Source organism: Centroberyx gerrardi, chromosome 6 (assembly GCF_048128805.1).
Source record: "Centroberyx gerrardi isolate f3 chromosome 6, fCenGer3.hap1.cur.20231027, whole genome shotgun sequence".
Lineage (NCBI taxonomy): Eukaryota > Metazoa > Chordata > Actinopteri > Beryciformes > Berycidae > Centroberyx > Centroberyx gerrardi.
This window is the reverse complement of record NC_136002.1, coordinates 4,841,193-4,854,268: the sequence shown is the minus strand read 5'-3', so window position 1 is coordinate 4,854,268 and position 13,076 is coordinate 4,841,193. Positions and strand designations below refer to the sequence as shown.

At 39.4% G+C, this 13,076-nt stretch overlaps 1 protein-coding gene across 1 annotated transcript in view; it reads left to right on the top strand.

The window, feature by feature from the left end:
- Positions 1-8,723: 8,723 nt before the first annotated feature.
- The window catches only part of LOC139916543 (kinase suppressor of Ras 1-like), a 57,152-nt gene continuing 52,799 nt past the window's right edge, over positions 8,724-13,076 (top strand). Inside the window, exon 1 of the mRNA XM_078284081.1 lies at positions 8,724-9,035. Coding sequence (XP_078140207.1) covers positions 8,841-9,035 — 195 coding nt within the window. The 5' untranslated portion in view covers positions 8,724-8,840. The remainder of the gene's footprint in view (positions 9,036-13,076) is intronic.

Here is a 13,076-nt window from a genome sequence, read left to right as displayed (position 1 = left end):
GACAGGATGATAAAAACAAAAAAGTTTGACTGATATGAAACGTTTTTAATGGCCGATACCGATAATTTGGATTGAAGCTGCTGATATTTTGTGCTTGTGTTTCAACATTAACGTTTGAACCTGTGATGTTGTCTGCTGCAGATCTCAAGAGTGGAAATCTTACCCTCAAACCAGCTTTGGTTTCAATAACTGAACTGCTCACATAAATCAAAAAGTCACTGATAAGACCTTTTCGATACAAAGAGCTGGATTAAAACAGCAGAGGAAAACCGCTTTCTTGTGGTTGACAGATAGATAGATAGATAGATAGACAGATAGATAGACAGATAGATAGATAAATAGATAGATAGATAGATAGATAATCTTTCAAGAGGCAATTGCCAGTTTTGAAAGTGGGTTACCTAAATATGTTCAGCCAAATCAGTTGACATTTTCTAAGCGATAACAGTGTTTTTTCTCGTTATCTTTTCTTGTTTTCTTGTTTCCAGTTATCTGTTTATTCATGATATCTACCTCCCATTTTTATTTCACATGCATTTGCTCTAGATAAATCCAACAGCACACAGTTTGATAGTGTTGTTCCAGTCGGCTCAGTCAGCCTCTAGGCTCCACCCTGCATGGGAGACACATTTCCAGCAGTGTGGATTTCCACTGTCTTGTCCTCATGAAAAGACTCAGTGTCAGAGAGGGAAAAAAACACCATGAAAAGTTTTATAAGTTGTAAAATGAGTTGACAAACTGAACTCAAAAGCATTCAAAAGCACATTTGAAACCGTGTTGTTTTGCAAAATAGTCTATCAGCTGACTTTAGTGACCGATAGACAGGTTAAAAACAGCCAGATACATACAGTACTCTAATCCCTTAAAAAAACCTTACATTTCCATTCATTTACATTAATTCACCCCTTAGTTCATGCAAAATCCCCTTAAAATGAATTAAGAAAGTTATTAATGGAGGAGATCCCATCGAAACCTCCTTAAACACCCCCTTAATCTTCACTCCTTACTTTCTAATTTAATGAAAACTTCAGGGAGAAAGGAACTTTTCCATTAGTTTCCACTTAATAACCCTGTAAACCATGCACAAAAGGCATACAAAATCCCTTAATTACTAGTGTCTCTGTGAATCAACCCATGAATAAATCCCTTATAAACCCATGATACTAACCTTACTTTTCTAAAGCTTAAAGCTCCATTACTTACAATTACTTACAATTACTTACAGTGAATTACTTACAGTGCAATAATATATTCTGTATTTGTTTCTGATCTCATCTTTCTTCTACTGTCTCTATTTGTTTTTTGGGTTGTTTGTGTACTATTTTATATATACTGTATATGTATATACTGTTTCTCTTTTTTATATACTGTTTTTATTGCTTTATATTGTGTTTTATTACTTTTATTATGTCTTTAATAAGTACACAAGCAACCACTAAGCTAAATTCCTTGTATATGCAAATATACTTGGCCAATAAAAGGATTCTGATTCTGATTCTCCATTACATGTTTGTATAATGGAGAAATTAAGGACATTTGGCAAATAAACTTTACTTGCAGAACACTGTCAAAGCAGCATTTCAAAGTGCTTTGCAAGAACAAAAAAGAAGAAAAAGGAGAGAATACATATGGGCAGATGCACAATCATTTAAAAAAAGTATGAAGTAAAAAGTAAATGACTAGCACTACTGCACTTTAACTACAGCAACTATTGACAAATGCATGTACTGGTGAATATGTTTTGGCTCATGATCAAGATGTTCCGATGCATTTCTACGTAAATGGCAAAATAAACTTGAACTTGAAACTTGAGAAAGAAAGCAAAAGCAAGCCTAAAAAAGTGTTTTTTAAAAGAATTTGAAGGGAAGACGCCGAGTTGGCAGGGGAAAGCTCCATCAGCCTTATATACTAGACCAGTGGTTCTCAACGTGGGGTCCAGGGACCACCGGGGGTCCTTGAGGGGGTTCCAGGGGGTCCCCAGCAAACTGATGAATCGTTGAACTTCACCATTATTTCATTTACAAGAAGTGAACACAATAAGAGAATGTAGCAGAATGACTGTTTTGATCATAGTTTCACTGTTATCTCTCTACCTACAGTACAGATAGTCATGGGATTCTGGACAAAATCATATCTGACAATAAATATATTCTCAGGATGTGGAGGAGCCAGATCTCTGCAGCGTTGGACTCGAAGCAAAGCGGCGCTGTGGGTTGTGAGAAACAGGAACGCAACGCTGAAAAGGATCCTGTGTGCTCTCTGACACATTCCACATTCCTGTGCCGCGCTCCCACCCTCTCCTCTGCTCTCCTTTCTCCCAGCATGCTTCACCTGGCTTCACCTCCTCCACCCAGCACAGGAATATCATGATGGAGAGGATGCATATACCTTAGCAGCTAGTTACAGATAATAAGGTACATAAAAGAAAGAGTGGAATTCTAAGTGAAGTCCCCTCCTCCAGATGGCTCCGCCCCCCGTCCTGAAAGCCCATAACATAGCGATGACTCACTTCCTGTTTTTTTTTGTGTTTTTTTTTAACCTATTTCTTATTCCCAGTTGTATGCAAAACAGACTCTCACAGCGTAGCAACAACACTTTCACTGAGACACGCCTTCATACTGTAGCTGCAAAAACAACAAGAAAAAGGGGCGAGGAAGGGTAAAAAAGGGAGGGGGGGAGAGAGAGAGAGAGAGAAAGAGAGAGAGAGAGAGAGAAAGAGAGAGACAGATATGCTTCAGTATTTCTTTGACTTCTACACATAGAACTATATACTGTATAATGAGCATTTTCTTACCTTTGATTTACCTGTGTTACATATTTACATGTTTGTTGTACAATTCGATTTGACTCATTATACTGGACATGATTCTTTTTTTTTTTGCTTTTTTTTTTTGCTTTATATTCATTTTTTCTATTATTTCATTGTTTATGTTATTGACGTTCTGCTTTGGCAACATGTTTTTATCAAAACACCATGCCAACAAAGCTCAATAGAATTGAATTGAATTGAATTGAATTGAATTGAGAGAGAGAGAGAGAGAAAGAGAGAGAGAGAGAGAGAGAGAAACTCTGACTTCTATGTGTATACACAGACACTAATTATTTACACATCAAACTACTGACACTCACACACACACACACACACTGATACAAGGAGGAAGGGATTTTAATGTGAAAATGTTGATCCATAATTGATGTACTGTATTGCTTTGACAACATTGGTCTTTCCTGTAATGCCAATAAAGCATATTTGAATTTGAATCTGAGAGAGAGAGAGCAAAGAGGTGACACAGAGAGAGAGAGCGAGACAGAGAGAGAGACAGTGACAGAGAGACAGAGACAGAGAGAGAGACAGAGAGAGAGAGAGAGAGAAACAGAGACAGAGAAAGAGAGACAGAGAGAGACAGAGACAGAGAGAGAGAGAGACAGAGAGAGAGAGACAGTGAGAGAGACAGACAGACAGAGAGAGAGAGAGAGACATGGACAGAGAAAGAGAGACACAGAAAGAGAGACAGAGAGAGAGAGAGGAGAAGAGAGAAAGAAAGAGAAGAAAGAGTGTGTGTGCACTGCGACTCAGGAGAAATAGAAAGTGAAGAACACTTCCTTCTCTCCTGTACCAAGTATGAACACATCAGGAACACAGACTTTTCAAACATCTCTGAAAGAATAGAGATCTTTCAAAATCTCAGTACCAACGAAAAAAACATGTCTCCTGCTTGGAGAAAATGTTGAAACAGTAGAACTCTGTGCTCAGTATGTGATGTCATGATGATGTCATGGTGATGTCATGCCATAATCTAAGAAACACATCAACTCTGTAAACTCTTCTTTAACTTTGCTTTTTTTTTGTAATCATCACTGTTATTGTTGTTATTGTCCAGAAATATTCTATGTGATGAATCTATGTATTTAATATGCAGTTTATTTCATTTTATTTTACTTTATTTCTATCTCATTTATGTTTGAATCTATGCTTTGGCAACATGTGCACATGTACGTCATACCAATAAAGCTCCTTGAATTGAATTGAATTGAATTGAGAGACAGAGACAGAGAGAGACAGAGAGAGGCAGAGAGAGACAGAGAGACAGACAGAAAGAGACAGGGACAGAGAAAGAGAGACAGAAAAAGAGAGACAGAGAAAGAGAGACAGACAGACAGACAGACAGAGAGAGAGACAGACAGACAGACAGAGAGAGAGGGTACAGAGAGAGAGACAGAGAGAGAGAGAGAGACAGACAGACAGACAGAGAGAGAGAGAGACAGACAGACAGACAGAGAGAGAGGGTACAGAGAGAGAGACAGAGAGAGAGAGAGAGACAGACAGACAGACAGAGAGAGAGAGGTAAAACGACCGGCCTGTGCAGTAAGTTGGTCAGGTGCTGCAGTGTAACCACTGGGACTAAAAAAAGACTTGCAGGTGGTGTCTCACGTGTAGAAAACTGACATGCTGGTCGAGTTACGTAAGACCGCTACTCTGTTTCTTAAGGCATGCTGCAGCAACCCCCCAGCCGCACCCCCGTCCCGCTCACTGACACTCTGACACTCTCCAGTCAGGACAAGCCGGGACTGAGAAGCCTCAACGGAACCCTGCAAGAAGATACTGCAATAGTCTGAAGTCTTCTGGAGGCATGAGAAACCGTTCCTCCATAAGAAAATGCATTGATGGTTGTGGTTTTCATGTTCATCAGACCTTTCAGTGAGCGCTGGTGGCCTGACAACAGATTCACTCCCCATCAGCATCAGGATAGAAATGATTAACTACAGTGAAAGTGACCCTGCAGAAAGTCTTTATTTATTGACTTTTATCTTGTCCTCCAAAAGGGGTTCAATGAATCTAAACCAGGCTAATAATAAAGCAATCGGGTCTCTAGAGCAGTGGTTCTCAACGTGGGGTCCGGGGACCACCGGGGGTCCTTGAGAGGGTTCCAGGGGGTCCACAGCAAACTGATGAATTGTTAAACTTCAGCATTACTTCATTTACAAGAAGTTATCACAATTAGAGAATGTAGAAGAATGACTGTTTTGATCGTAGTTTCACTGTTATCTCTCTACCTACAATACAGTCTTGGAATTCTGGACAAAATCATATCTAACAATAAAAAATATTCTCAGATTTGGGTTTGAGAGACAAAATCTTATCAAATAGGGGTCTGTGGCCCTAATGTGGACTGAATTAGGGGTCCTTGATATGAAAAAGGTTGAGAATCACTGCTCTAGAGCAGTTGTGGGGTCTGGGGACCACCGGGGGTCCTTGACCTGGTTTAAAGGTACTCAATAACATTTTAAAATAAATCCTATATTGCACCCAAATCTAATGTAATGAAGCTAAAGTTTCTGTCAGTATTCAGGCTGCAGTATTTGGGACTGTAATTTGGATTTTCTTTTTAAAACACAATAGTAACTAACTAACTGTAATCTGGACTAAATATAATCCTTTGTCACATGTCCGTCCCCCCCCCCCCCACCCCACCCCCCACCCCCCCCCACCCCCCACCCCCCCCCTGAATCTTTCCTGTCTCTCTCTACTTTGAACTGTCTAATAAAGGTGAAAATGCCCCAAACAAAAACAACCACTACAGAGCAGAGTCTCTTCATTTACACAGCTCTGGCAGTAGAGGGCAGTGTCTTCTAACTTTACACCAGAGAAAGTTTTCCTTATGAACTGATCATGTTTTGTGTGCAAAATCTGTTTCCTACATGTAACTGGTAATGGCAGGTGTTTGGAAGACAGACCCGAATCTTGCGTTAGTTTGCTTTGCTGTAGTTTATTTTCCACTCAAACTTTTCAGGAAACAATGAATACAACCTACCTAAAACTAATATGACCAAATAAATTCTGTAGGTGTTAGATAAATGAAATAGAGTAGAACAAAAAAGGATGATTGTGAGTAGCAGTAGTAGTAGTAGTAGCAGCAGTATACTAGCAGCAGCAGTAGTAGTAGTAGCAGCAGCAGTAGTAGTAGCAGCAGTAGTAGTAGTAGCAGTAGTAGTAGTAGCAATAGCAGTAGTAGCAGTAGTAGCAGTAGTAGTAGTAGTAGTATATATAGTAGTAGTGGTGGAAGTAATAGTTTCGAATCCAAAAACACTGGTATTGACCTTCAAAAACCCATATTGGTTGAACCCTGTGAACATAAAACATATGGGCTATGTCTAAATATACTCTAGACTGGAACTTTAATGGTTCACATTTTGTCAACCAAGGGTTTAAGAGCCTCACTCTCCTTTAAAAAGTGCCATCATTTGTTTCAGTCTTGTTTTATTGGTTTATTGTAGTCAGTGTTAGTGTTAGGGTTAGGGTTAGTGTCTTAGTCAGTGTTAGTCAGTGTGACTTCATTTGGTGGATATCTCATTTTAGAACTAACAAATAACACTTCAGCCAATACAATGTATAGTAGAATAAACTTTAATGCTGTCAACAACTTCAACCCCAAAATATCAGCATTGTTATTGGCCTTCAAAACGTCACATCGGTCATAGCCTTGTTCACAGCAATAATATGGAATAAGCAGCACCTCCCATACTGATGGAAAAGGTAGGCTATTTATGAAATGTTATTAGAATAGGTTTATAATAGGTTTAATTAGAATGAGTTAATAACTGTTGATCTCTTTGGGTTTTGACAACACCTCTGTAGGAAATAACAGGTTTCTTTATCACTAGTATCACAAGTATGGAAGAGGATTAGGGCCACATGTGAAAAAATGTATTTGAGTTCTGAGTTTAAAGTCGGAATTCTGAGAATAATGTCAGAACTCTGAGAAAAAAAATCTGATTTTAAACTCAGAATTCTGACTTTTTTCTGAGAATTCTGACTTTAATCTCAGAACTCAAATAAATTTTTCACATGTGGCCCAAATCCTCTTTCGTACTAAAGAAATAAAATGGCAGGCACAGTAAATCACCCATTACCTGAAACCTACCACAACTTGGAGGGAAACTGGACAACATTTCCCATAATGCACTGCATCGCACCGTGCTGCCTTCAAACGCTGTTGGCAATATTGTAAGTCCAAATCAAGCGCCTGTGAATGAAACAACAGTGTTTAAGCGCCATGTCAACAAGAAAGAGATGAAACTCAGTTGATTTCAAATTAGGTTTATGCAGAGAAAAAAGACTACATAAGCACACCAATAGAATATAAAATAAGCAATAAAATGAGTAAAAACTAATAAAAATAAATAAATAAAATAGAATAGAACAGAATGTAAACAGTTGTGTGATTATATCAAAGTATGCTGATGTCAATGTAAACATATGTTAAGTGGACTGTATTGGTTGGAAATCTGGGGGAGGGAAATGGATTGCAGGGAATTGCGGTTACTTACAGTTACAACTGATAGTAAAAGGGATATATTTTATTATAATATGTAATAGTTTGGGATTCGATGGACATCATTTGCATTGTTGTATGTTTCTGTCTTCACTCTTTGCTTCATTTTTAGTGGCCAGGCATTTTTCTTTCTTAATAAAGAATAAAAAAAGAAACGTCAATTACATGCCTGATATTCATTTTCTTCCCTTTATTCTGCTGCCGCGGCACAAAGTAGCTAAGTGCCACTAAAATAACACATCAGCCGCCAAAACACAACAGGATCCAACTGTCATTATTTCCCACCAAAAGCACCTGAATGCGCGACAAGTATTTACAACTTCTGTGCTGGGAAGTAGGAGTTTACGAGGAGACATCAAACGCAGCATCGGGGCAGCTGGTTGTCGCTGTCAAACTTCCAGAGCTGCGTCAAGATGCTGGGAGTTCGCTAGAGTAAGAGCGGAAATATGACGATTTTGCCTTAAAAATAAAAGTTTTGATCACTCCTGGAAAACAAGAATAATTAGGCTAAGTATATGTGTGTGTAGAATAACACAAATCGTTTCAAAAGCACTCATTCATTACAATAAACATAGATCCTCAGTTTAGCTGTTTTTTTTAAATGTCCTTTCACAGCATACAGTAGATTAATAGCCATATATGCCTATACAGGATGCCATATATATTGGAAAAATATACAAATAGCCTAAATTCTCAACACCAAACTTGTATCAGACAACTTACTTACTACCTATCTTATAAAAGTCTATTTTAAGCCATTTCAGTGGCACAGTTGTTCCTAATAGGATATCAAGTCAGTCAGAATAAGCCACTATCCTGTGCTATATTTCAGTCTGTCAAAATTTAAAACAAAACTCTCAAACAATAAACTTATACCAGACAACTTGGAAGGGTATCTCCTATCTTATAAAAGTATAATTTCATCTATATCAGTGTTCCAATTGTTCCTAAAGTCTGTAGACGTGTCCCCTAACCCAGGAACTGGGTCTCCCATTCTGTAGCCTTTGGCAACAAATGGGACAAATGGGACATTGAAATAGATTAAAATTAAATAAATTGAATACATTTGGTATAAGTTTAGTGTTTAGAGATTTTCTTTACATATTTTGGCAGTCTATTCATGGCATCTTGAACAGACCTATATGTCTCTTAATTGATGCTGTGAAAATGATATTTTGCTAAGAAAAAAAAAGAAAAAAGGTAGCAACTGTATTTTCATTTACAACAACAGACTGCTCATTAAATGCATCTTATCGCATCATTGTTTTACTCAAAACAGTTGAAACGTGGTCGTTGATGTTGCCCAACCGGAAGTTTTATTTGTTCATTCTAGCTAGCTTGACACTGGTGGTGACTTCTAGTAAGTGCGCGTAGAAACACAAACACGGAACTTGGGGCTTGTTGCAAACCATGCACTCTGTTAAAACGCCGACACACATTCTGTAGAAATAATTGCCCGGTCTTCTGGTAGCTGTTTTGCAATACAAGCCGCGCCAATGTCGAGGAATGGATAGAGAGCTAGACAGAGGAGGCAGGATGGTCCAAATCAGAGAAGACAACAGAGAAGAAGCTGAGGAGGCTCTGCAGCAATGTCAGCTCATCCAGAACATGATCGACATCTCCATCTCCAGCCTGCAGGGTCTCAGGACCAAATGCGCCGCATCCAACGACCTCACCCAGCAGGAGATCCGCACTTTAGAGGTAAACCGACTCATACTCCCGGTGCCTTAGCTCCGATACGCGCTGTTGTCTTTCACGGAGTTGCCAAATCGAATCCAGAAATCTGTCAGTTAAATGATTTCTTGCTTATCAGCACCTGATAGAACATGACATACGATCTTTTACAACTCAGTAGGAGCGATTCATCAATTCGGCATGAATCAGATCCAACGTGCAGCACTTATTTCAATAAAATCTCAACTTTTAGAATTGGTTTGCCACACACTCTTTTTCCACCAAAATACGCCGTGGTGGGCGGCAGTAAGCAGCTGTGTGAACCAAGTCTAAAAATTGGGATTTTATTGCAATAAAGTGCTTGTTGGTGTATTGGATGTATGCCGAATTTACCAGAAGACCCTAATGTATTCTGGTAAAGATCTTAATCGTGTTTTTCAAGGCGGGTACATTTGCCAATAAGCAAGGCGGCATTAAATTGTCAGGTTTTTTAATAGAGTTTGGCGTGACTTTCTCTCCATACAAGAGCGAACAGCACGCAGTTTAGTTAGTTACACTTAATGGTCCAGCTTTCGTTTCTATGAATCTTAATCATTGTTATCCGTTAGCCTTTAAAACAAATCAAAAGTAGTTTAGCTAGGCTACTGCTACTTACCTTTTGTAAGGCAGTGTGTGTGTATTTAGATGCTTTCACACTCTTCGTGCCAGACTTCCTGGATTATCAGACAGATACACCTATGCTGAATATCAGAAATTGTGTTTTTTTTTAAACATGGCAAAATTGGAATAGCTTGACAATAGTTTTCATGTGCCTCTTAAAAAACTTCAGACCTCCTGGCAAAGCAGATAATGGATATAAAATTAATTTGACTCATAGCTATTTAGGGATTATGACAAATTGAACTTGTCATCTATGCATGAGACATGTCATTGGTTAGTTGTGAGGCAGCATGATTAATTACTCATGCAGCAGGTTGTGTTCTTTTCAGAAGTCCACACATTGTTCAAACCCTCTTATAGTCTCTTTAACTCAAGAAATTACCTTCATGGAAGGCAATTTAGTTTAGGTTATAACTCTTTACAACAATGAATTAAAGGTTAGTGTAATATGCTTTTTTATCATATTCATCATGTGCCATAATTTTTGTCTCATATTTTCATTGCCGTTTTCATTGATGTTATGGATCGGTTAAATGGACAGCTCTCCTCTTCAGCTCATTTGCTGTCTCTTTGGCATGGAGTTGATGCATTTGAAGCATCACAACAATCTCTGTGGTCTGCTGAGGAGTGGCTATTGCTGCCTTCTCCCCCAGGGGCTGGGAAGCGCACAGAGCTCTTGTTGTGTACATCTCTGTGGCAAGAGTCTAAATTTAGATGTCATTCCCTCCCACGCATTCTCAGCGTGGCCTGTTAAGCAAGAAAGTGACGTGCAACATAGAGCGAGAGACGGTGGGAGGAGGAGATGACCAGGAAGAACTAGGTTGGTGTGCTGCGGCTCCTGTTACCGATGGAGGAGGCGAGGGAGTTGTGTACACTGGATGATCCACAAAAGGCCAAGAGCTTTTTGACAGACCTCCTGCCTTGTTTACCTGTCGCTCTCCTCTCCATCCCACAATAAGGCTGTCTGTTGCCTGGTCAGAGCTGAAAGCAGTGGAAAGGGAGTCAAGTTTCTACATCCAGGCCTGTGTTTACATGGCCTGGCTTTGAGAGGAGGGCTAGACTGATATATATGGGGCCAATACTGGCCTTTTACTAAATATCAGATATCAGCCAGTCATGTTGTGCACCTGTGATATAAAACAGTCTGGACAACCTGCAATGAAAATTTGTTTTCTTTACATATTTTATTTATTCATTTAATGTTTTTTGTAAATTACTTCTTCATTTAAAGGCAATAATGTTTCCTTGCCATTGAAATGTTATTGATAGGTGGGGGGGTCCAACCTGCCTCAAAGAGCTTAGTCTTAGTCTGTGTTTCAGTGGATGGATGTATTATGGATGTCCCGATCAGCGTTTTTTGTCTCCAATCCGAGTCATTCATTTTTTTTTAAACAATTGCTACGTTGTACAAGCATCACTCCGATCAATCCAAAATCTGTAAAACCAAACGTGTCAGTCTGTGTGAGGAAAGATAAACATAATACTCAGTTTAACAACAGCATCAAGAATAAATAGCTCACAGTTTGGCTGCATTTCTTTTGTCTTTAATAAATTAATAAATACCTTTCCATTACACTAACTTCGAAAGCAGCTCTGTTGCTGCCTGTTGGGCTGCTTTCTCAAAAAAAATGTTTTTCAAATAAACTTTAAAGACAAGTACACCCAAAATCAGACGTCTCAACTTCTTTGCTGGCACTGTGCTTCCGAGCAATACGCTCACTGCTGCAACCGGTGGTCAAAAGGTGGACTGGAACAAATTTGTGTGGTGGATGCGCTCATTCGAAATAATTAAATCATTAGAACAAGAAGACGCTTTAAAATTAATTAGTATTGCCTCGCGTGGTTTATGACCATATTTCATCAATTGAAATGAGCGATTTAAGAAGCATATTAGGCGAAGTGGCACCACTCAGAAGCACAGTACCAACGAAGAAATTGAGACGTCAGTCGGCCATTTTCAATTTCGTTGCAATGGAGATTTTGGGTATACTTGTCTTTAGCTACGTTTTAAAGTTTATTTGTGCATAGGAGATGTAGCGCGTGCCAGTGAAGAATTACGTATATCTGTTTGGTTAAGTGAAAGTCGACATCGTTTTTTCGTTATCGACCTGAGTTTTATAGGGATAATTCTTAATGGAGCAGGACAGGACCCTTTGAGAGAGACAACGACCAATACGACCAAAGGGTCCTGTATCAGGGCAAACTGTAGACATGGATGGTGCGACTCGCCTCCTTCCATACCATGCGCCTCACTGCTATAAGTGCCGTAACTGTTTTGGCATTTCTTACGACAATTGGTGTAAATGGAGCAGAGGGGGAGAAATTAACTAAATATATGGATCAGGATTTGATAGGGCGTCATGTATAGCCAATACGATCAATCAAAATACGCCATGATCAGGTCTGATGGTTCCGGTCTTTGATATTGGCTTGAGATATCCCTAGTTTCACTGGAAAGTCCCATGATGGTCTAAATGCTGTTTCAGAGGCTTTGCCACCCTGAGAAGGATACAGTTCTCGAGGAAACATTGAATACTTAGTCTAAAAATATTGGTATTGGCCTCCAAAAAACCATATAGGTTGAACCCTATATGAGAATGCACCAGAGTTAATATTATTATGAGTTTGAAGACAGCCATATTACCATGTGCCTGTGAGTCAGGTGAGAGGGGGAACTAAGAGAGCATCATTAGCCATTTCACCATACACAGTCAGTTGAGTCTTGTGTTTATCATCCTCAGAAGGCATAAGTAATGATCTGGCATGTGGTTGACTGAGACACGAGTTTTGTGCTTGGCCTAAGAGTCGCTAAACGTGTAAAACTCATGGTAATGATTTCTCTTGAACGGGTTTCATGTCCAATTTCAGACGTTTGGCTTTTGTTACAAGGTTTACTACAAGATATCAATGTTGACTCATAGAGATGGAGAAATGCTGATCACGGGAGGGTCTGCACATAGCCTATAATGACCTATAAGAGAAAGTGAATAATACATTACACACTCCATGATCAGCTAGGCCACCTGCTATTTCTTAAACCAAAGGGAATGCTCTATTGCTTCATTTGTCTTTCCAGCAGTGAAACCATCATCTTGTTGTCAGACTCTACCTGGCAGAGTCTGAATATGAGGATCGCAAGTTGTTTCATTCATACCCTGTGTGTGATGGACTGTGGAGCTGTTGCCGTGTAAATGATAGTACAAGTGCGTATAGGGTGTACATGTATAATGTTATAGAAACGGCCTTTGGGGTTCACAAGAAACCCAGCATGGAGGAGAAGGAGAATAAGACACTCTGAGTCGCTGAGGCGAGAAGTTTTGCAGCAAGGACCAAAGCAGTGGAAATCTGGCATTGCAGCTGAATTAAGTTGTCACTCATGCCACCACTAGCTGGTGGTCTTTTACAAGC